The 25272-nt window shown below is 44.4% G+C and overlaps 1 protein-coding gene across 1 annotated transcript in view; it reads left to right on the plus strand.

Moving 5' to 3' along the window:
* Positions 1-206: 206 nt before the first annotated feature.
* The window catches only part of PRKCQ (protein kinase C theta), a 66011-nt gene continuing 40945 nt past the window's right edge, over positions 207-25272 (plus strand). Inside the window, exons 1-4 of the mRNA XM_051615657.1 lie at positions 207-369; positions 19724-19874; positions 19968-20122; positions 21281-21406. Of these exons, the coding sequence (XP_051471617.1) occupies positions 21289-21406 (118 nt within the window). The 5' untranslated portion in view covers positions 207-369; positions 19724-19874; positions 19968-20122; positions 21281-21288. The remainder of the gene's footprint in view (positions 370-19723; positions 19875-19967; positions 20123-21280; positions 21407-25272) is intronic.

Consider the following 25272-nt stretch of genomic DNA (forward strand, 5'->3'; position numbering starts at 1 on the left):
TGCCTGGCAGGGCTGGACACGGTGCTCACCTCCCAAACCCGGGGATCGGGCCCCCTTTTTTTTTGAGGGAGGGGAGAGCAAGCACGGGAGGGAGGCCAGGGTGTCCAGGGGCGGGGAGGGGGAGGCGGTGGAGAAGGGGAGGAGATGCCGAAGGGGAGGAGGAAGAGGCGGCGGGGGCAGCCCCGGCGGGGCGGGGGCGGCTGGGGCGCTGAGCAGGGCGGAACGGGGCTCAAGCCGTGTCTGAGCCGAGCTGAACTGAACCGACTGTGCCGGGCCCAGCTGAACTGAGCCCAACCGGGCTGAGCCGAGCCGAACCAGGCTACACCCAACCCAGCCGCGCCAAGTTGCGCGGCGCTGCGCGGGCAGCAGGTACCTCCTGCGGAGCGGAGCGGAGGGCGGGGGGGGTTTTGAGGAAAGGGCCGGGCAGGGCATCCCCCTCGGGGGCCGGTGGGGAGAGGGTGAGACCCCCGGGCGCAGGGGGCGCGCAGGGAGGGCAGCGCGGGGCGCGCAAGCTGTGCGCGGGCAGGAGGTGCCCAGAGGGGCAGCGACGGTGAGAGATTTGGGGTTACTCCGGTGCTGCAGTTGGAGTTTTCTTTACCCTGATGCTCCGCTTAGTTCACTGCTTCAGCTATTAGTTCTCCTTCGTTAAGGGATTAAAATCGCCTGTCAACTTGAAAACTCTTTTCCGTTTTTCATTTTCTTACTTTCTTTTTTTTTCTTCTTTTCCTTTTTCTTTATCTTTTCCTTCTTTTTCTTTGTCTTTTCCTTTTTCTTTGTCTTTTCCTTCTTTTTCTTTGTCTTTTCCTTTTTCTTTGTCTTTTCCTTTTTCTTTTTTCTTTTTTTTTTCTATTTTTTTTTTTCCTCCTTAATTAAGTCTTTAAATTACTTTCGGGTTCTACACCTGGTATCTTTCGCGAGTGTTGGTGGTTTCATAATCACACTTTCCTGCCTTTCAAAATGTGTTCTTTTCCCCCACGTGCCTTCGTGCAGTACAAAGAAGAGGGGAAAATAAAATTACAAACCCAAACAAACCCCGCTCAAACCCGCCTATAACCCACCTGTTATTCAACACAGTGAACCGACTGGGGAAAATACAGAGGGACAACACTTTCCCCTGCTTGATTCTGGGATGTTTTGTAGGTGTTTCTTGGTTACAGCAGCATGGAACGAAGCAGCCAGATAACACTCTGCTTTTAGAGGAGGTGCTGTATCTCAGGAGCAGGGTTTTCTGCTCAAATGTAAAATACTCCACAAACTAACTCTGCGCTCAGTTTGAAAGCGGGTTTGAGTGGTAAAAAGGCGTGAGCTGCCTCCATCCCTCCTCCCCTGAGCAGCCCTGGGAGCTTCATTTCCTCTTGAAGGAGGGGACTCGAAAACCCAGCCTGGCTGCCCCGTCCTGAGCCTTGGGTCGTGTTCCCTTTCACGCACGTTGAATGTTAATGAAGTTAAACCCTTGGGTGCGCTCGGCTCCTTTTTTAACGAACCCTTTAAATTGTAACTGCAATGCAACTACCTACTTGGCTGTACTTTAGTGTCCAGTAAAGTGATACTTTGCAGGGGTAGAAAAGCTTTTTACGAGCTTTTTTTTTTTTTTTGTGCTTTTTTTTAGTTTCCACCAATGAAACAACAATAGCAGAGAAAATGACTTTGGCTGCTGAAAGCCACTCAATTGAGTCATGCTAATAAGCAGATTATTTAGTAGGGTTACTAGGGCAGGAAGAGATAAAGTTTCACTGAACTTGCTATTAAAAAAAAAAAAAAGCAAGGGGGAGGGAAAAGCAAAACTATTTGTGGTGAATAGGGCAACGTTCTGACTTTTGTATTCTTGAACAGCCAAATCCTTGAGGTCCTGGACCTGTTTTTTTCTATTTATGTTTTTATCCTTCTTTTTTATTGAAGAAAGGGCTCCACATCCCAGTTGAGGTCGCCAGGCATATTTTGAGTTTCTGAGGAATGTGCTTTAGGAGCTGAGTTGAGGGACCAGCAAGGAGCACCTGCTCCAAGGAGGTTCCTGTCCCTTCTGTTGTGGTGGAGCAGGGCTGGGCTACATTCAGCTGGAGGTATCAGGTGGCCTCCTAAGACAGCTGCTTTCCTGGAGCTCACAGACCCTCCGAGCTGCTTGGCTGTTGTATTCAGCTGTTGGCTGAATACTTGACATCAGAGTTGACTCTGGATTCCATTGTGACCTCTGGGTCGTTATCTCTGTCTCTCTTTTGGTGTCTAGGCCTGACATGAGACTTTGACATCCACCAGCCTTCACTGGCTCCTTGAGCCATGCTGAACCCCTCATTTTCCTCACAAGCCTTTTTGGCCAAGCCCTGTGAGGACCCATGATGAATGAACCCAGTAATGCTCAGCCTGTGCAGAGGTTTCTGGGTTGAAAGACTCCTTGCTTTAAGTTGATGCCACAGTTGCACTGCCATAGCCAACTTTCTCCTCACCTCTGTGTGTCCCTTGGGATTTTTTTCCAAAGCTTTACCGAAGATTTAGATCTCTCTCCTAAACCTCCATCCTGCACCTCAGCAGCCCTCCTGTGCCTGGGCTATTTTTGTAATCACACTGCTACACTGGATAAAAACTTTCCTCTTTTTTTGTTTCACTCCAAGGAGAGCTCCGAGCAGAGGGTTATTACACTGCCAGGGTGGAGCTGGCTGTTTCTCTTTTTCTGCCTCAAATGTGTTTCCTTTCAAAGAAGGTCTCTCATTTGACTTTGAGAGCTTCCCACAGATGCAGTGTGTGCCTCAGCATCACGTCAGAGGTGGAGGGCCTCAAAGGAAAGGCTTAGAGGGAGAGTGAGGAAGGTGAGATGGAGGGAAGGAGAGCCTCAGCAGCTTAGCTTCCCAGCCTGACAAGTTTATATTCTTCCTCCTTGGGATCTTTTCCAGGTTAGTCTCTGTAAATCCTCCCACTCTGTTCTGAGGAAGGTGTTATGGCCAATATAACTTCTGATGGCAACTTTTGGTTTCTTCTCTTATTGTTTGGGTTTAATGGCAAAGATCTCTGCAGTAGCCTAGGAAGGAGGACTCTGATTCTATGAAGGGGTAACCACCTTCCAGGGCTTTGTCAGGAGGGTCTATAGGACCCTCTATAGGATCTGCTCTTGGCTTTTTACGTAAGTGTGGATCTAAATTGAAACACTTGGCTACAAATTCTCCTGTTGCTTCCCCTTGTGCTGAAGCCAGGATTTGTGTCACCAGAGTGTTGTTTTTTGCCTAAGCTCTGAAAAAGTGATTTTCAAAGTATGAACGGAAGAGAAAGTCAGTACCATAGTCTGAACATCCAAACCCTGTATGTGTGGCACTAAGCAGAGCCTTGATCCTGCAACCACAGTTACCTACTGCTTAGTGTGCCTGCACAGTTCCTTCACAGGGTTACTCATGTGCTACCTCCCTGTTCTCATACAGAAATATTCTCCAGATCATGTTTGTGATTGAAGTCAGAAAGCAGTCTGGGAGCCTGCAAGTTCACCGTGACAGTTTCTTTCCATTCCAGGGTGTTGTTCTCTGTTTGCCTGCATCATAACCAGAGCATCTGATTCCTGCTTGCAGGCCTGGCTGGAAGGAAAACACTGGCAAAGGCAACATAAACTGCAAAACCTTCTCTGTAGCCAATTGCAAAGTGCTTTGTGTATCCGTTGCTTGTTTGTGCTAACTTTGTGATTCAGCAGGCTTGTTGGATATTTTTTATTTGTCACCACCAAACAGATCATCTCCAACGGTGGAGATAACGTTTATTAACTTTGATGATGTGTGTGGAACAAACCCAGATTCCTTTTCAAGTTATACACAGCTGCTTCAGCAACAGTTAATTCCTGGTTTGTGTTGTACCTTGTAGAGGTAGCAGCTTGCTGGGGCAGACCTGTGCCATCCCATTTTGGGACATTTTTTAATTTCCATCCAAGTGATGGATGCCTTTTTGGCAGAAAGTAAGATTGATTGGAAGAAACCTACCATGGTGTAGGATGTACCCAGGGTGGGATGTAAAGAATATGGTGCACACAATCTTGTTTCTCTCACCACGGTGCCATGTGTGTGGTGTGGATGTAGGTTCAGTTACCTCTCAGGTGAATTACTTGACATTTATCTGAGCTATAAAGAGCCCTAAAGTTTACAATTACAAGCTCTACATAACATCTTTGTAGTTTTTGTGAATGGGCATCTCCACATCACATTTGACCTGTTTTGGGCTTCTCAGTAATAAGGTGCCTTGATTATTATGTCTTTTAATTTGCTTGGTATTCATTCAAAAGAGTGTATCCCCTTTTCCTTATCATTGTCAAGGACAAATGTTTCCCTTATGTCCAAGAGATACAACAATATACTCAGAGTGTATTCATAGGAAATGCCAACCCTAGAAGACAAAAAAAAAAAAATAATAATAAAAAAAATCCAGTTGATAAAGGAGTGAGAACAGGGACATTTTGAACCCTGTGTTCACCTGTGTATCATACTCAGTCTGATTCTCTTGCTCCTCTGACTCCTGTTACATCTACTGAACTTGGCATTTCATTGGGGGAGAGAGTCTTAATGCTGAGACCTTTCTGGGGCATCCTCACCCTGCCAGCTCAGCAGGGAGAGAAAGGTTGGTGTGTACAGGTGATCACTTTGTGCTGTGCCCTCTGCAATGGCCGAGGGTTTTAACCTACATGTGTTAGATTGAAACTCTGTCACTAAGCTGTTGAGGACCTCACCTGCGTGTCAGCCAGGACTTGGCTACAAAACAGAGGTAAACCCTCCACGCTTTGCTGAAAGATGCCTGGGAGCTGCTTGCAGACACAAAGGGGCATCTCAGCCAGCAGAACAGTGTGATAAACCTCCAGATACCCATAAACCAGCCCAGGAACTTCACTGAGTAGTGTTGCTGGGGCTGCCTGTAGACTTCAAATGAAACAGAGCAGAAAAGATCATTCCACCCCATTCTGTCTCGTTCTGTCCTGTTCTGTCACCCAAGACCCCTCTTGCCCTTGCATCAGGAGATGATGCCTTTTCTCCAGGAGCAGAGGAGTCTCTTTATGGAGAAACTGTCTCTTTCATGGCACAATTTTTTCATTTGCATTTCTTCAGTAATACCTGATGAATACCCAAGTTTAGAAAAAGAAAAAAGTCCTGCCTCTCATCCCCCCCCCAAATACAAAGTGGAAAAACAGAAAAATCAACTATTTTTTAATTTATTTATTTTTTTTCCCATGAGAAATATATATTTGTTTACCGAAGTATTGTTGCATTAAAATCATCTACTAGCATAGATAAAGTACCTAAAATTATGAAGAATTCAGGTAATTTTCATCCAGGTTTAGCAGACCATGAACAGTTCAAGAAAATAATTTGATGTGACATCAAAGAGAGGTGCTTATAGTAGATGGTTGGAACATCTTCTTTGATATGCAAAGGTGGCAATAAAAACCTTTCTGGACATAGCACATTATAACTAGGAGTAAACATGACAGTAAGGGGACTGTTCCCATAATTATGACTGCCTGAAACAGGAGCTGAAGTGCATGAACTCATTAGAAAGTTGATCCTAAGGAGTTTAAAACATATATAAAAAGGAGTTATAGCAAAGGTAGCAAAAGCATGGTACATATGGAAGCAGAAATGGTGAAAGAAGATGGAATTCAGGAGGAAATCTTACAGTCTTGAGTGTTGCAAGGTCACATCTCTTGGGCATAGTGACACGCTCCCAGCTGAGATGTTAGAAAAGCAGGGTCTCAGCTGGAAACTTCAGGGTTACAGATTCATTTGGGTTTAGAAGACAAGAGTAGTAAAGATGTTTTTATTTTCAAAACACAGGAAACGTTCTGAGTTTTCAGTTCTTTGGTGGAAATATTTTGGTCCATAACAAATACGTTTTGATTCTTAATGCTGCTCTTGTGTGTCATAGGAATGTAGTTAGAGATGGTACGTGTCTTTCCATACATTTGATTTCCTGGAGCTTCCAAGACGCACCATGACCTCATTATGTGGTGCAGAAGGGTGTTGGCTCCATCCCCAGTGACCCTGACAATAGTGTTCATGGAAGATCTAGCCCTGTGGATGAACCTGGTTGACAGAAAGAACATGAGGGAGCCTTCTCTATAGTTACCCTGAGGCATTATGATAGGTTGGCTGAATCAAAACATTTCAGACTTTGCAGCTCAGTTTCCTAGGGCAAAATACAACTCATCTTCAGAATCTTCAGCTCACCACCTGCTGCTCACGGGGAGTTTTATCATTTAGAAAGGCAGGAAAGTGTTGTTTGAAAAGGTCATTCCAGGGGCTGGTGGTAACATGGGAGAAGATGTGAGCGTGCCTGAAGAAGTGGATCGCTGAGTGGAGGAGGTAGCATAGACCTCAGACACATCCTGCAATCTGGGGCAGGGAAAACCCTGAGTAGACAGACAGCCTGAAAAGAAGGTGTTGGTTACATTAGGGTGGGTAGAAGACAAGTAGGTATATGGTGAGGGGTGGGTGTGGGGCTGGGGATAGTACATCCCTCCCTACTGCAGAGGGTGAAGGTTTAAGCTAGGCATTCACCCATGTTCAGTACTAACACACCTTATGGGTAATATAGAATCACTGTTTACTTTCAGGGTAGAAGATGAGGTGTCTAGCTATCCATGTGAACTTAGTGAACCCAAATGTTCCTCTTAAGTAGGACAAACCAAGTCCCAGTCCAAACTAAAGCAATGATGCCTGGTCATGTTTCCCAAGTGATATTTCTTTTCCTTGCTGGACCATCTTTGGTGGTAAGCAAAGGATTGGAACCTGCTGCCCACTCTTTCCTGCTGGGCAGGATGCACATTTCTACCAGGCAGCTGGTGTGAGCCCCTTCCTGTGCTCCTGAGAGCAAGCACATCCCCTTGTTTATGGTGTGTTTGGAGTTACTGGTGTGCTAATAAAACAGCAGGACTGAGCACTGTGCTGCAGTCAGCAAGACCATTTAAGTCTCAGCACAGTCCCAGGTCTGGCTGTGGCCTGTCTGAGCAGTGCTCTGGCAGGCACACTCTGAGTGATGGTGCATGATAGGGACTGTTCCCTGTAGATAGGATGGATGAGGATCTTTCAAGGAAAGGAGTTATACTGAAGTGATGGATGTACTTTTGCTCTCAGACCAGAGAAATACCGTGGTCCACTCAGTGTGGGACACGTGTGTCTGTGCACTGCTGATCCCAACAGTATTGGCTTCACTTCCCAAGACTGAACTGTCTAGTTTGGGTTTTGTGGGATCTTTGTGACTGTCACAGGACAGAAAGAAAATATGTCATTGCACTTAGGAGGGGATGTAGGCAGCAAAGGGTAAAGAACTTAATTAATTATCCTTGTGTGCTATACGTAGCAAGTTTTGGACCTCAGCAGGGCAGGTGAAAAGAAATAGCTCTCCCTGGTCACCAGAGTGGACCTGTTCCTCACTATTATGTCTGGACCAAATGTTGTGGACTAAATTACAGTCCTAAAAAGTAATCTATCACGGAATCATAGATTTTTGTTGTTGCTGTTGTTGGAAAAAAGCTTTAAGATCAAGTCCAACCATTCACCTGGCACTGCCAAGGCCATTACTGAACCATGTCCCTCAGCACCACATCTGCACAGCTTTTAAATACCTTCAGGAATGGTGACTCCAAGACTTCCCTGGCCAGCCTGTTTCAAGGCTATGAGGACATAGACTCCTCTGGACTTCTCACCTTGCTAAGTTTGAGGCATTTGAAAGACCCAGTAACAGTACAGCAGACAACTTATAACCTAAACAACAGTTCTAAGTCAAACAGAGATTCCTTGTCTCTCATCACATCTGGATATTTCATTGCAGAACAGCCACCAGGCCAGGAATTGTAATTCCTCTGTCGTATGTCATTGCACCACCTGTTTACTGGAAAAGCAAATAAACCCAGTCCATCCCACTAAGCAGCAGGACTGTTCACATCACTGTAAACACACGTGTTTGCTGAGAGTGGGGATTTCATGGAGCTCGTCTCATGGAATTCCAGAGTCACAGAATTGTCAGAGTTGGAAGGGATCTCTAGAGATCATCTAGTCCAACTCCCCCGCTGAAGCAGGATCACCTGGAGCACATTACCCAGGACTGCATCCAGGTGGGTCTTGAATATCTCCAGAGAAAGGGGCTCCACAGCCTCCCTGGGCAGCCTGTCCCAGGGCTCTGTCTCCCTCACTGTAAAGAAGTTTTTCCTCATATTTAAATGGAACTTCCCATGTTCCAGCTTGTGCCTGTTGCCCCTCATCCTGTCACTGGGAACTACTGAAAAGAGCCTGTTTCCACCCTCCTTGCACCCATTTTTTAGTACTTATAGGCATGAATAAGGTCTCCCCTCAGCCTTCTCTTCTCCAGGCTAGAGAGTCCCAGCTCTCTCAGTCTCGGGAACACGGGGATTCAAGGTGAAAAGGGATGTGATCTCAAAGCAGACTGGCTGTAGGGCTTTGGCTGACTCATTGTTTTGTGATGTTATTCTGTTTGTTTGAGGGTTTCGTGGGAGTAGAACCCCTCCAACAAATGTACTCACAGCTTTGGACTGACAGTAAGGGTTTTCTTGAGTTTGGTAAGTGTATATTTTGTCCTTCTCTGTCCTCACTGATGTGGTAACTCAACACTTTGGACCCAGTTCTGTCTTTGGGACCTAACACATAGCAGCAGTAGCTTCACAGTGAGCTAAATGTCTCAGTAAACTGAATAAATTGCCCAGATATGGGGCACTAATTTTATTTTGTAATTAAACCAAACCAATTAAAAAAGTTTTAAAAAGCAATCACACATGTGAGGCTGGGATATCTCTCCTGAAACATGCAGGAGCACGTGCAACAGCTTTTCCTTGGCTCAAGTGAAGTCCTAATTCAGCTTGATTTTGTAAATAGCAAATACCAATCTACAGAGATACTCAGGGACACCCCAGTTAGCAACAGGATGGTTGTCACATTAATGAAGAGGCCAATCTTTGGGGCCATCTAGCACCATAAATCCCCATAAACCTTTCTGCAGACTTTTGTGAGTGTCTTGGGAGTAGAAGCTTAACTTCTATTTTGTTTCAAAACTAAACTTGCACGTGATTACTTTTTCACTTGGATCCAAACCTTTTCTTCTAGGCAGGTTTTTTGATGTGGTCATTTGATTTTCCTGTAGAGTTTCTACGTGCTGATGAGACTGCTCCTCTTCTGCTGTAAATCAGCAGTACAAGTCAGAAGTAGCTGCAGTGGGGGGAAAAAAATCAGTTTGAGTGCAAGAGGAGGCATTTTTGGCTCTGATATGTTGAGAGCAGAAAGAGCAGCTGAGGCTTACAGAGATTTGTTCTGGCTCGTGAATGGGATTTAGACACGGTCGTACCTTCCTTTTCCACAGAAACCAGAGAGACAAATGCTGATGTGGGAGTCACTCTTATTTGTCTTGAAGGACTGTGTGCATGTTGAGAGCTGAATTCACCCAGATTTTCCCCTCCCACCCTTGAAGTAACACCTTGCTATTTATGTTTTGATTAATACCACTGGTGAAATAGTAAAGAACGTGCATCCTCCAGCTTCCGTTTTCAGCTCCCCATCCCCTCCTCCCCCTCATACCAAGGGTGGGTGTTTGTCAGGGTAACTACAGACATTCTTACTAAAACATTTGAGCAAATAAGGTAGAGAAGGTCTCTTGAAAACAATGCTGTTTCTCCCTGTCCCCTCCCCATCAAAGCAAAGTGGTTCTCGGCGATGTATTTTTTAGTGACATTGGAAAGGGTGGTGCTTTTACCAGATCTCATGGCTTGTGTCAGTTATGTGACTTCTGTCAGTTTTTCCAGTTCTTAGGTATTAGCACTGTCCTTCTGCCTTATTTATACACCAGAATCAAACCCCTTTATTTTACTTTTCAAAAGTAAAATACAGGTTTCAGTGAGTTTTGGTTCAGTTTGTTGTACTCAGCCAAAGCTGAAGATCATCTTTGTGTCCTCAGCTTGTTCATCTCTCCCTGCAATACATGTGTTGGTTCATTTGGGTCTCAATGCAAAGACCTACATGAGCTGATGTCTGAATTTGCTCAACTGCTGGCAGGTGAGGCATCATGGCTGGGAGCCCTCCCCTCTTGTGTCAGAAGCCTACAGGCCAGACAGACATCTCCACCTGAACTAGCTGTCTGGTCTCTATTGGCTGTGGGAGAAAGAGGTATTTGAGATCACCAGGCAATTGACCCATTTTAGTCAGCTACATGGAGATAATGGAAATTGAAAACTCATTAGGTCTCATTCTTTTTGTCATTTATGAAGTGACTCTGGGTTGAATAGTCCATATGCAGACATACATGAGGTAGGTAGTAGAGTGAAATTCTAAAATTCAGTGTCATGAATCCCAGCCATATGTTGGCTTGTTTGAGCAAAGAGGGGAGGGCAGGGGACCTCCAGTGTGTCAGGATCCATAAATGGACCCATATCTCTGTGAAATAAGTTGCCATAGGGTGGTTCTTGGGGACTTTGTTCTCTTCTGGGCAGTAGACCCTGACAATTGAAGCATCACCAGCTACAGCCCCATGTGCTCAGGGTCCTCTCTTGTTGATCACAGAGAGACAGGCTGTGTTGGTGGATGAGGAGTGAGCAGAGGACAGTAGTGTGGTGCAGGAGGACGTGGTGTAATTGAATGAGCTTTGGACCAGGGTACAGATGTGAGCCTCTGAATTCAACTTTTCAGGGAATGCCATACACGCTTGCTGAAGTCCCAGTACCCACCAATCTGCCTCTTCATGTTACAGCTCCCACTTGCACAGCCCCTCTTACTCTGAAGTTCTATGTGAGACAACAGCTACGCTGTCACCTCAGAAAAAGGGACTTTCTTCCTTTCGGGAGTAGTGAGGAAGAGGTGGTAACAGATTAAAACCTTAGTGATCTGAAAAGCAAAGCGTTGTCTTGATTTCTTTGGTCAATCCTTCCTTTTCTGATCATAGTAAAAGGGAACTCATTTATCTAAAAGAAACAATCATCCATTGCACCTTCACAAATGCTGCTGTTGGCTGTAACTCAGTGTTGTACAGAGGTGGCACAGCTTTTGAGCTAGACCCTCCTTGAGATTTTGTGAGTACACCACGACTACCTGTGCTCTTGCACCTGGATATCCCAGTGTGGAACTGAGCTGTTCTCTGGCCAGTGGTGCATGCAGGAGGGACAGGCATTTTCCTTGTCCTCTGCATTGCTTGTCTGAGTTAGGAGAGTGATGCTGAGGTGAACCCTGTGTCATTCCTGGGGATTCGGAGCCACAGAAATACCTCCTGCTACCTCCTGAGCTCAGGGGACAGGATGAGCCAGGGCTGGTTAGTGTGAAGATGAACATGTGAAGGTTTGCTTAAGCAGCCAGGAGGTGATATTATAAAAAAAAAAAAAAAAAAAAAAAAAAAAAAAAAAAAAAAAAAAAAAAAAGAGCAAACCCCAAATTTTGGCCTAAAATTAATTTTGAGCATGTTTTGTACTACATTATTCCACTGTGTGATCCAGAAAGGGAGATAACTAAAGGCAGAAGCCCACAGAGGAACTGGTGGACAAATGACCTCTCCAAGAGTTGGTGTGAGGTAAGAGGGGTAAAAAGATATGATGAGACAGAGATTGATGGTCTCTCAGGAATCCACCTGAAGCTCTGATGCTGACAATAGGACAGCAAACTGTGAGTAGAAAGAGGGCTTTCAGCATAGCTGGACCCAGAGGTTCCTTATTTAAATAGGATTTGGTTTTAAACTGAGCTCTGATCTGGCTGAGAAAGAGGGAATGATAGGCCAGAGTTTACATAAGGAGGTGGCTGGAGTCTAGAGGCATTGGAAGAGGGAAAGACACAGAGGTTGGTGTTGTGCTGGTGTTGACAAGAGAGGCCACGGGTCTGGCATCTGCAAAAGAGAGCCCTGAGACTGATAGAAAAAAAGAATCCCTTAATTGAGGGTCATTTTGGTGAAGCCGAAACTAATGGAGCAGAGAATGAAGGCAGAAGATGCAGGTCTGCCAGCTTCTGCCATGTAAAAGAAGCATTTATGCTTTTAAGATGTTCAGGAATAAACATGAAACTGCAAGGGTGTGGAGAAGGCTGAATTATCTGAAATATCTGTGGTGGTGTTCACTGTAAAGTGTTCTCTGGGCCAGGTGCCCAGGGAGGCTGGACATTCCTGCAGACTTACTTGGAGAACTGCAAGGGAAGGAGGAGGCAACTGAGGGTGGTGGACTGGAGCTGGGCTTGTGCTGTTGGTGTGTCTGAAACGGAGGTATCTGGCAGTCAGAAAACTTTTTGCAGTTCTTATCTGCTGTGTCTGATAGGAAATATTTGTTGCTGCAAAGGAGTGAGGAGAAAACGCTAATTGTCTCTCTGGAGAAACATAGAATAACCCTAGATTGAAATTAGTCTCCTGAAATACATCTCCAAAGTCCTTTGTGTCACACAGAAGTGAGGTGTGGATGTCCAGTGTTGACTCCAGTTACAATCCAAGGCTCCTCTGTGACAAACTTGCCCACGGTTTTGAGGAGTATGTGTTAACACCAAGCACACAAGAAGCTTCATTCCTGACAGACGGCTACTCAGATACGTCAAGGGTGATCTAGATACAGTCTGCCAGGAGGCAGAGGGATGAGAAAAAACTCCCTTTTCCAGCCCAACAGTTCCATGATTCAGGGACCAAATACCTTTAGCAGATTTCCAGATTAAATAAAGACATGAAATACCTCTATTGCTGAGCAAAGTTAACCATAGGCTTGAAACTGTGCCTGTAGAAGGATGTTAATATGTCCCATTGTGGTCCTATCCCCCTCCAGGGGGCTTCTTCCATTTTTTAAGGGAAGGAAAGTAAAAAAATAGATGCAGATGCTGACATTGGCAGGGAGCTCAGAGCATTGATCACCATCCTGGTACAGGATGGTAAAGAATTTCAGGCAAACTGTGCCTGTGTCATTAAAAAAACCCTAAACCACCAAACAAACCAAAAAATAAATATAAAAAGATGTCTGGGAGCCAATGTCAAAATCTTACATGCATACAGGAACTGGTAGGCTAATGAACAAGAAGTCAAAGGAAAGGAGATATGTAGTTGCATCTCTGTTCAAGATATTTTTATTTCCCTCATTACATTGAAAAGCTCTTTGAAAACATTTTGTGTGCAGTGTTTGAAAAGCTTAGTGTTGTTGCTTTAAGTTTGGCCTGTGTTTGTTAGAGGGCAACTAAAACCTGGAAGGAGAAGTCAGTATTAAAAATCATAAATACAATGGGGATAATTATTTTTAAAACATTCCTCTTGAGTCTGTGTGGCCCAAGTGTTGTGGAAATTGAGTGATACAGGAAATTAAATTAACCAGAAGCTCTCCAGGAAAACAAGAAAGCAAAAACAGCAAGTTGCTTTTAATAGTCTGAACCCGAAGGGGAAAATAAACATGCACAAAAAAGAGAAGATTTATAAGGGGAAGAGTAAACTTAATAGTTGTGCATGTTTTGAGATGCAAGTTTATTTTGTTTCAGGACCACACATGACAAATGTTTATTAAATGTGAGGAAAAAAGGGTTGTGATCCAGCTTCAGGAACAGGACCTGGAGGTGTTTATTCCCAATAGAGATTTGATGGGTCTGCTCTGCTTCTCTTTCCAGTTTGCAGAAATAACAAGGGTTTAGCTTGAAAAATAGTACATCTCCAGAGGGAGAGATATTCACATAGTCTACTGGAAAACAAAAGGATTCTCCTTTTAGTGGGAGGCCTTGGCTCTTTCTATATGAGCAAATTAAGAAGTGTCAAGGAGTGTCCCTGGGACCCTCTTTCCATTTCTAGAGCAACTTTCAGAGCTGGACAGGCAGGACATGTGAGATCCCCACTCAGCTGCATTTCACCATCTTTCCAAGCTGTTGTAACTATTAGACAGGAATGTATCTGCTCCCACGTTAGTCTCAACAATCTGGGTCCTTTTCACTGAACATCATCAGAACATTGAATTTTGGGCATCTTCAGGGTAGACATAATCACAGAATCACTGAATCACCAAGGCTGGAAAAGACCTTTAAAGTCATCAACTCCAGCCTAATCATAGTGGAGAAAGTGAAATTCCAGGATGGGTTTGGCTTAACCTATTTAAAATGTGTATTTAAAAATGGGATGATGCACCCCTACAAGTAGTTGTATTTATTTACTGTGTACGACAGGAGCTGAGGTGATAGCTCACATGTGTGCTGCAGTTGTCTGTGTATATTCATGTGAATCCCCCTTTAATCTCTTCCCCGACAGAGAGACCATCATTTCTCAGTTCCTTTATCCCAACCAAAAAGCAGTTGCTGCATGCCACCCCCCATGCCATCACTCCTGCTTAGTGCAGGCCCCTGCATCCAAGCCAGGTCAGTCGAATCAGGGAATGGATGCAGCTGCAATCTCTCTTGTCAAGTAAAGGAAAGAGGGAGGGTTGCTTTGAGAGAAATCTGTTCCCTGCTCCCAAACCCTACACAGACATCAGGATGTGCTGGAGGAGGTTGGGAACCTGTATTTTAAAATGGGATGGAGAGCTGAACCATGTCTTTGGGCATAGCCTGCATTTAGATCAGGTTAAAACAATTGCATGTGGAGACCTAAGGACAGCAAAGCACAGTTTCAATTTTTATGTCTCAGCTATACATGGATCTGCTAGAGTCATAGAATCAGAGAATGGTTTGGGTTGGAAGGGACCTTGAAGATCATCTAGATCCAACCCCCTGCATGGGCAGGGACACCTCCCACCAGACCAGGTTGCTCCAAGCCCCATCCAACCTGCCCTTCAACACTGCCAGGGATGGGGCAGCCACAGCTTCCCTGGGCAACCTGGGCCAGTGTCTCACCACCCTCACACTGAAAAATTTATTCCTAATGTCTAACCTGGATCTATCCTTTTCCAGTTTAAACCCATTCCCCCTCATCCCGTCACTCCATGCCCTTGCAAAAAGTCCCACTCCTGTGGGATACTTTCCTGTATCCCCTCCAGGTGTTGGAATGTGCTCTAAAGTCTCCCTGGAGCCTTTGCTGCTCCAGGCTGAACAACCCCAGCTTTCTCAGCCTGTCTTCACAAGAGAGATGTTCCAGCTCTCCGGTCATCTTCATGGCCCTAATGGTTGTAGATCCCATCCTAGAGTCCGTGGTTGTATGCAATGACCACTGGTATTCCCACCAGCAATTTTCTGCAATTCTCCCAGTGGGCTGAACAACAACCCTTCCACAGCTGTAAATCCGTTCACCTGCCTTAACTACACTGCAGCTAAATCACATATATGATCTGAACACAGCCCTGGGGCTCTGGTCCTGCCTTGTGCACAAAAAATGCAACAGGAAGAAACCACATGAACTCAGCAGAGTCCAAACAGCCGTGTCTGTAGGCTATAAATAGGAAACCAGGTCCTGTTAGGGATACATGCAACTTGCTCTAAACACAGCATCACAAGATGTCTCTGAGACTTTTAAAGGGAAATGCTCCTTCCTGTGCCTGCCATTGGCCCCAGAAACGTCCACAAGCCCCTTTTTCAGATGGCAGAAGTGCTTTCCTGGGTCTTCCGTGTCTGCAACTGCTGGGGAAGGGTTTGTGTGGAGACCATCATCTACGTTTTGAAATCAAGTTGTTCCATGAAGTTTTGGGAGTCTCCGTAGTTGAATGGAGCCTGGTGTTGTAGCTATCCCATCAGAGACTGTTGGCCCTGTGTTTCCTCACATTCTCCCTCTACTGCCTCTGCAAAATGCTGCAGGTTGACTATGGCAAAAGGGAAAATTAAACAGCTATATAAATCCCCCTCCTTTTCCTCCTCCTCCTTTGAGCCACTTCTTTGTAGAAGGAAAATGTGAGAAATGTGTGGTGGCACCCAGAGGGGTTCTGAACTTCCTCCTTTATGAACAGGCTGGTTTGTTCTCCATTGAAGTAAGAGGTAATACGGGCATCCAAAGTGAAAGTCACTTAAGAGTTATTTAGACCCCTCTTCCTTATTGTATTTGCTGGGGAATATGAGGAGTCTGAGGGCAGAGATAGGGACTCCAGTCATCACTGTTAGTGTTCAGCATTGCTCTTGAGATCTGCAGGAAGACCCTGAGGTGTGTTGAACTATGCTGGTGTGCATGTCTCCACCAGCTATATAAACAGATTTTGCGAGGTCAGGACCTGCCTTTTTGGCTGGAAGTTGCCTTTCAGGGGGTGAAAGAAAGTTCATACCCTTCAGCTGTAACTCCTGGTTTCTTTCCCTCTTGTTGATGCTGATCCTCAGATTATGAACTTATGTTGCATGCACAGTTTTGCCTGAAAAAACAGGGGAAAGAGCTGGAAATATTCTCTCTGGCCTCTAGAAGATGAGGGTTTGATGACATTGGGAAAGCAGCATCTCAAATCCAGAAATACTTCCCCTCCCCTCTCAGCTGACCCTCATTCAATGAATTGCCATCTTTATTGCATCATGCATGCATCTATTTTCATTCAATGAAACACAAAAGCATAAATCCCACTAAAAGCAGATGTCCTCAACAGTTCTTCCACTGACTAAGAACAGGAGCACATTTCTTCCTCTCTGCTTAGCCACAATTCATTAAGGATATTAAGGAGTTTATTACTTCCTAATATCATCTGGGAATTATTTCCATGTGTTGCATTATTCTGTGGCATGGGCAAAGCTCCCATATGGCAGCAAAGCAGGGTACAGTATTGCTGAACCCCAGTTACCCTGTACTAAAGCATTTTATTAGAGGACAGGTGGCCCTTTAGAGAAAGATGCATCTCATCCTTACTTTTCAGATACCTTGTAGTATCCTTTCTGCTGGGAAATGAAGCAGATGTTCTCCATATCCATTGCAGCTGCTTCCAGTATAAAATGAAAGGGTTGCTGTTGCAGTGAGCTATTGCTGGAGCTGAGTTGTGCTGCTCCTTAGTTGTTTATGGCTGTGGATGCCAGCCAAGTAGCAAATGTTGGAGATGGCAAACACTGGAGATCTCACCTGGAAAAGAGATGTTTGGGCCAAAGCCAAGGTGGTTTCAGGAAAGACAGTGAGAGAGAGGCAGGAAACCAGTTATCTGGCTGGTTTATTGGATGGGGTGAAGAAATTCACCCTGGGGCAGGGTGCTCACACGAGGTTGGTACAACAGTAAATTCTGATTTTATTTAGCTTTTAGCCAGCCTTTGCAAGGCTTATGTGGGCAGCTGTTGCTTTGTTAGTGCTAACACCACGTGTGCCAAATCTACGTGCTTTGCAGCTGGGTAGAAAATTCTCACCCGTTTGCTGGTGGCTGCAGAACATCTCATGCAATAAACTGGTTTATGTGAAATCCCAGCATAAGTCTTTTAAATGTGACACAATGCAAGGGATTTTTTTAAATGTAATGACTTGAGGAATCTGTTCAAAGCTTGTGTGAACAGGTTATCCCCAGGCATGCTGTTTGCTGTCAAAGGAGAGAAACTAGTTCGTCATGTGCTAACGGAGGGGTCAAAATAGGTCCAGCTCATGATCTGAGGGTGCCAGTTTCTCTCTTTTCCTCTCTCAGGAGCCCAGGTAACTGCATCACCTGGAGATGTAGATGCTAGATCTAGGACTAGATCTGTCTGATCCATGTTTTCACAGAATCACAGGCTGGTTGAGCTTGGAAGCGACCTCTGGAGGTCATCTTGCCACTTCTCCTGCTCAAGCAGGGCCACCTGGAGCTAATTGAGCAGGGCCATGTCCAAACAGTTTTTTAATATCTTCAAGGACAGAGACTTTACAACCTCTCTGGGAAGCCATCAAGTGCTTGATTGCACAGAGCCAAAATGAAGTATTGCACTGGACAGGAGGGAGCATCCAGCATTTAAGACTAAAAAGTTTTAAATGTCACTATTTAGGGAGCAGATCCACAGATCTGAACAGATATCTTGCAGCACATCCAACTAGTTATTTTTTGGAGCAGTGATGTCAATATTTAGCAGGACAAGATGCTTTAACAATTTTAACCACATTGTAACTACACTGATTCAATTGAAATGTGATGAAGGCCGTACTCGAACTTTTAGCCTTAATTTTGTTTCTTTACTGCTTGAGCCAACAGTGTTACTACATTTTAGGACTGAAGAGTCATCAACAAACCTTTGACTTCCTTTAGCAACACTCATGTTTTTAAATTCACAGTGTGTTCACTAGTAATTCTAGTTGGCACTCTGAGTTTTTAAATGTGAGTTTTGAAAGTCCTGCTCAAGGAGTGCTTACAGCCCTCACTGCACTTCTTCCTGCCCCTGTCTGTGGAGCAACAGGTTCTTACAGTGTGGGAATTGGGAATTTGGAGGAGCATACATAATATTCTTTTGCCCAGCAGTCACCAGAAAAGGTAGGGGAGGATGGTAGAGGCAAAGAGAACACATCTGTGATCACACAAAGAGGCACAATGCAGATGTTTTGACTGCCTGAACCTTTGGCTCTTTTTATCTTTCCACACTACATTGCACAGACAGAACATGCAACTACTTGGATTTTTCTTCTGCTGCCAGAGACCCTTTGGATTGTTTTTCCTTTTGTCTTTAGGCTAAGTAGGCTTTTTATTTTTTTTAAACAAAGGAAATGGCTAGATAATTGCATCAAACAGAGGGGAGAAATGCATATTGATATATTTCTTCCAGTTAAAGAGATTTTTATTTTTTTTTCCTACTTAATTTGATCATATTTCTCTACTTCTGTCAGTCCAGGCAGAAATTTTAGCCTTTTTGTGCCATGGACCACTCACAAACCATTCATTATTGTGCAGTGCCACAAATGCCCCTCCTTGCAGAGCTATTTGTGCTTCAATATCTAAATGCAAGTGGCTTTCCAGAGCAAGTTCATCAGGCACTTGGCTAAGGTGTTTCTGAAACATCCTTCAGAGAGATGCTGCCTTCATCCAGAGTAGAACTGGATCATCCTAATCTCCTGCATCCAGCTCCAGGTGGTGCTTTGACTTTCCCACAAGCTTCTGTAAAAAATGAAAAGCACTGATGTTTTCCCAGCTGGGGGCAATGCCACATGCAGAGGTCATAGAATAATAGAATCTTGGAATGGTTTGGGTAGGGAGGGACCTTAAAGATTCCCACCCTCCTGCCATGAGCAGGGACAGCTCCCAGTAGACCAGGCTGCTCCAAGCCCCATCCAACCTGGCCTTGAATACTTCCAGGGATGAGGCATCTATCCACAACTTCTCCAGGCAACCTGTGCCAGTGTCTCACCACCCTCACAGGAAAAAATTTCTTCCTAATATCTAATTTAAATCTCCTCTCTTTCAGTTTGAAACCATTCCCCTTGTCCTAGCAATACCACTTTAACGTCCTTGGACAGTCTTCAAAGGAGGTCTGATGGCTGCTCGTGGCCCATGATCTGTGAATTCCTAAGATACACCACAGACATGAATCAAAGGAATTTTTTTTCACTTTCTGTCCTATCCTGTCTTCTCCAGAAACCTCTTGGCTTTCTTCTCTTTTCAGCACAGTGTCCAAGAGGGTTTATGAGTCTTTGCTGTTTTCCTGAAAACTCAGCCTGCTTGTTCGCTAACCTACCCAGAAGCTTGAACAGGAAGGAGAGGCTTCCTGTGCTGTCCATTGTATAGATTGGCCCTATGTAAGGTAATAAACTTAGGGAAATCTCCTTGGATGCCTCCCCTGACAAAATCCCTATGAGAGAATAGCTGCAGTTGGCTGCATGGGCCAACTGTGTGTGCCAGAGTATCAAAGTGTTGCGGGGTGAGTGCTCAGTACTTGTGTGTATTTGGGCCAGAATAGTTGGTGTTTCAGTTCCAGTGTTAACTGTAGCTGTTCGTCTTCCTTCTCTAAAACAGGAAGAAGAAGATCTCACCATATGCAGACACAATCAAACCAAGAACCTGCTGCAACCTGACCACACACTAACAGAAAGTTGTTCTGAGTTTCATGGTAGCCCTCGACTTTTGCACAGGGAGCTGATGGAAACTCACCACTCCACACTGTTGGGTAAGAGAGAAGACACTCAAGCAAAGATCTACATCTTGATTTCTCAAGCTTTCCTCTCTCCTTGATGGTCTTGCCTCCTGTCTCCTCGAACAGAGAGTCCGAGTTTTAAAGTCAGCCCAGCCACAGGAGCAGTTACCCCCATTCTTTCAGCTGAGAAAATTCTTTCCATGTTGTCCACAACTGTGATGAAAAGAGAAGCCCCTCTTGCCAGAGACTGAACTTGTCTGTCAGGAAAATAACATTTACAGGTAAGAAAATGACATTCCCGTCAAAGAATCAGGATCTTCTGCCTGAGACTAGAGAAGCTGCCCCTGGAATAAAGCCTTACATGTGCAAAAAGGAGGAGAGCTTTGAGCTGCATCCCATAAAACAAGTCATTCAACATTTTGCTGGTGTGGTTGAGCAATATATTGTTGTCAATATATTTGATAGGTAACAGCTGGTGATAAGATTCATGTCCTTTAACTTTGGTGATCCAAGACATAGATATCTGCAGCTGAGTTCAAAGTGCCTCTTGCTCCCCATCGACTACATTGGGAGCCAGGAATAACAAGCTCAGAAGTCGACTCAAAAGTTGGTTGGTAAATCCCAGTCCTTGGGCTCAGATGACACAATGATGGGCTCCAGCACAGCAGTTGATCATTTCTGGTTTTACTAAATCTTCTCTCTGGAAGCCTTGAAAGACCCTACAGAGAAGACCAACTTAAAGGCTTTGTTGTGTTTCCTGGCATCTTGATATTATGTGTTTCTGTTTTCAGCTGCTTAAAAATATCATTTCAAAATGAGATCCTTTTTCTTTTTTCACTACAGTGTCTACACAGTGAGGTTCATACGAGCTGAATTTTCTCTTTATAGCTTCACTTAGGAATATGGGGCAGCACCCAGGCAGTCGAATGCCCGAGATCATCTCCATGCTGTACATAAATAGCACGCAGTTATTTCACAGTTTCATGTTCAGCTTGCAGGCTTCCAACAGCCTCATATTCCTGAAACTCTTTCTGTTCTCATAGCATTCAGGATCTTGAACGCATGACTCAATATAAATAACAGCAGAGGTGATCCCAGCCAAGAAGGTCCTGATTTGGTTAACGTGCATTGTCGTTCTCGCTCCTGACGGCTGGTGTCAAGTCACCAGTACTCAGAACGGCTCTTGTGGGTCTTTCCAGCCCTTCCATGAGTTCAGCCACATGGTTAAGCTGACAGCTGAGTTTTCCTACCTTACACACATTAAGCAGTGCTGGGGCAGTCTGTCGTCTTGCTAGACAGTGAAGGAAGTGGGAGAGTCTCCAGTTGGATGGATAGCTAACAGCCGGCGTGCTGCTGCCTGGCAGAGATAACAGCCTGGTTAAAACCAAGGGAATTTTTAGACTCTTCCCAAATATTGTCTTGTCTTTTGTTTGACACAGGACTTGTCATGTCTCCCTTTCTACGTATTGGTTTATCCAACTATGACAGTGGCCCTTACCTGCCATCCCAGGGGGAGGTGATTAACCCTTACTGTGCTGTGATGGTTAAAGAAGCCGTGGAGTCAGGTAAGTGGGGAGGTGTTAAATACATATATGAGCTTTTATAAGATGTGTGTGTACCTTAGTGTGTCATTTCTGTTGTGGAGGAAGCACACTGGTAACTCTTTATAAAGGTTTGTGAAGGGCTTTTTGTGTCTCAGCACTTTGCAAGTTTGGGTTTGGCATGACCTGCAAGACAGTCTGATTTAAAGATGATGCCTAACAAGTCTATGTTTTCGATTTGAGTTTAATTGCAACTGAATTTCAGGTCCCAGCATGTGACAGAGCAGATCAGCTGTATTCAGTTTCACTTTTAGATGAGCAGTTGTTGGTTTGTCACTGGGACTCCAGACAAATGAAGTCTGAGTGTTCCAGAAATATCCTGGGAGGCCTGTTGTTGTTTGTCATGTTTTTTTTGGAGAAGCTGGCAGGTCTACCAGCTCCCACTATTAAAAAAAAAACATCTCTCAAACAGCCCCAGTCTTTGCAGTGAGAGTTAATTTCTCTGTGTAATTGCTGTATTCTGCAAAATGTTTGAAAGTGAAACCACCTGCTAAGCTGATTTCTGTGTTGAGATACAGGGAATGTTGCACACTTTTCCTGATTGAAAACACTGATGGGTCCTCATTGGGAAAACATTTCTTATCTGTCTTCTGCATTAGTGAGAGGATAAAAAGTTCTTCAGTTCTGCTTTTCAAGAATCAGGAAGATCAAGACCTTCAGTGTTAGCAGTTTCCTCATATTGACTTACCTTGGATTGGATTTATCTTAAATCTTTGATAAATTCTTGGCTTGACTGTTGTGATTCTTCTAAAAATTAGGTCAACTCAAAAATCCCTTTTTATACCTTGAGAAACCCCATTGCTCTAACCTCTAGAGGTTGTTAAAATAGTTTTTTAAAAAGGAAATTTTAGAATTTTAAAGCAGTAATTTCACTTTTTGTTTGCCTGGTTTCTGGTGCTTGAGGTTTTTTTTGTTTGATTTGAAAAGTCATCATTTATCACATTGAACTTTGTCTTGGTTTCAACGATACTTCAAATTACTCTGGAAGATGTGGTGACTGGTACATTCAAACGAAAAGAAAATACTGCATGACAAGATATCCCTAAGATCTCCCTTTTTACTGAAAAGATGTCCTATTTCAGCTCAATGCAAGGCTTGCCTGTTTGCTTTAATGAGGGGCCTTTGAAAGCCAGAACTCAAATGGAAGTGTCTTGTCAGTTCAAAAGTGAATAAAATCAATTTGTTCAGCACAGACCTGTATTAATTTGTCTTACAGAGATGGAAATGTTCTCTGTCATCTAACAAATGAGAATTAACTAAGGGATGTAGTTTTTGTGCTCCTGAGAGATGATGATGATGATGATAATATTAATAATAATGGTAATACCACTACCAACAATTACAAAAATGTGTTTGGGGAAAATTTTCTCCATTAGTGAAGACTGAATATGTAGGGAAAAGGGTGTCTTTCTGTTAGAGGATTTCTGTTTGCTGGGGTGTAATTGCACTCATGTAGCTGCTGCTTGGGGCATAGTGGGGTAGCCAGAGGGACTCCTTGTCATGTCAGTGTTAGCAGCAGGGAACTCTCAATATAAATTCACCTCAGACTCCACTCTTAGAGTGGTTTGAACCACCCTCGGGAGAGGTTAATTTGCTGCTGATGGATGGCATCTAAATGTGTGGATGACAAAGCCATGATGGGTTCCATCTCCCTTCTAATTCCAGTTTTCTGCAAGGATATTGATATCTGGGTCGGCTACTTTGCATTGTAGCCCAGGGGAACAAACAGGAATTTTTGGGGTGGTATTCATCTCATCTTGAGGAATAGATCCAGAGTGGGTTTGATTTATCACATCCTGGAAAAGCCCAGTGCTCTCCACTGACTCTGAGGGCAGTTTAGACAGCCCACTCAGAAGTAAATGTCTGATGTTCCGTGAGATGAACTTGACTCTAAATGCCAAAAATATTCTCAACATGACCATCCAAGAGCTGTCATGCTCAAACAGGCTTAGAGAAGACAAAAGGCAATGAAGGCCTCAGGGCAAACATTAACTGAGTACCTGTAAAATAGCCACATCCCTGCTTTTTTGAATTTTTTTTATCATACTTTGCTCTCCAGCTCTTCTTGCTACTCATTGGTAATGGGATTCCAAAACCCAAAACTATATTGATGCCCTGATATGCAAATTCTGGCTGAAGTAGCATGTCCAAGGAGCAGGAATGAATCAGCTGCAAAGCTGGGAAGAGGCATAAGCAACCCTGACTACCAGCCTTGTGCTCTGACACATGGCCATGCAGATTTCTTCAGGGCAAGTGAATTGCTATACAATATATATGCAGGGCAGGATGTGCCTAAACCCAGAGCTGAATCCAGCCCCAAACCCCTGTCATGTCTGTGCTGGAACCAGTTTGACGGATGAAACTGCTCTGACTTTTGCCATGTCCTATTATGAATCAGATATATGCCCTGTGTAGCTTTAGCAAAGGTTGAGGAGGCTGGAATTTTTTTTCGGGGAGGGGAGCAGGGAAGGCAGGTTGCTTTTTGTAAACAGAGCATTGGTAGATGCTTGGTTCTCCACTAAAAGGGAGCTTGAGTCTGCCTTTGGGTTCATGCCAAAGGCTGTCCCTTGTCCACATGATGAGTAAGTCACTGGGACAGAAGATCCCAACAGCCTGGGAGTAATGCAGATTATCTGTGGGCACCAGGATGTCACAAGGAGGGCACCCTAAGAAATTTCAGAAGCTCAGGAAAGATATTGGGCAGCCTTTTTTTTTTTCCCAACTTGTCCATTTTGTAAAAGGGGTCCTGGTATTTTACTGTGTAGTCCTTAAATAAAACCAAATCAAACAAGCGACAAAACTGCCTCCATGCAGTTAGAAAAGTTATAGCAATTTGTTACTGAAGACAAACCATTTGAGAGATCATAGGCACCTCTGAGGTATAAAAAAATCTGCCCTTTAAAGATAACTTCTGCCATCACAAGCCACTGGGCCCAGTGCCATTTCACCACCTGTCTTGGTGACATTTGCTGTGTGAAAGATCCTGCTCCGTGTTTGAACTCAGCAAACCTCCAGGAAAAGTGCTCCCAGCTACAGTGGAAGCTGCTGCTTGGGAACGACAGATGCTATTTTATTTTTCAGAACCCAGGGTTAGACTAATCCCTGGCAGAATTCCACAAACATCAGCGGGGATGTGCTGGAGGTGACTGTCTGATCCCATCTATATTGGCCAGTTCGTTCACATTCCAGGGCTGGTTTATTTAAGCCTTGTGTTTTGGAGTGCAATGCAAAGGAAAGCACTTGTTTTGCAAGTGCTGTCTTTTACATCTCTGGAGTTTCTGGTGGTCCTTACCGAGCTTTCTGCTCTCAGCAATGCTGGGAAGTTTATGGCTCATTTTTATGACCCCTTTTTGTCTGCTTTTGTTGAAAGAGTGCATTGAGTATATATTTGCAAGCTTGAGGGGAGTGAATTAAGGCTGCAGACAATGAGTTCAGTTTAAGATTGCCTAAACCTGCATATGTGAAGAGTCAGCCTTGTTTAACTGACAGAAACAGATCCACCTGAGACTGAAGTGCTCTAAACTTTGGGGAATCTGAATTTAAACCTAAGATTTAGCTAGATGACCACTTGTCATACCAGGCAGGACAAGCGTGAGAAGTGACTTTACGCTGCAGGAATGATCTCTGCTCAGTTTGGCCATGCAGACCAGTGCAGAGGGTCGGAGTGGACTGCAGCTCCAATCAAGCTTGTGTGATCAAACCATGTGCAAAACCTCTTTGTTCAAGCCAGATGTTGGGTTATGGAGTGAAATTTCAGCAAGTCAGTATTCGCTGCAGGATCCTGCATGTCTCCTCTCAACCTAGATCTACCTGCTGGCTCTGGCAGTTGT

The sequence above is a fragment of the Apus apus genome, chromosome 1 (assembly GCF_020740795.1).
Source record: "Apus apus isolate bApuApu2 chromosome 1, bApuApu2.pri.cur, whole genome shotgun sequence".
NCBI classification, from domain to species: Eukaryota; Metazoa; Chordata; class Aves; order Apodiformes; family Apodidae; genus Apus; species Apus apus.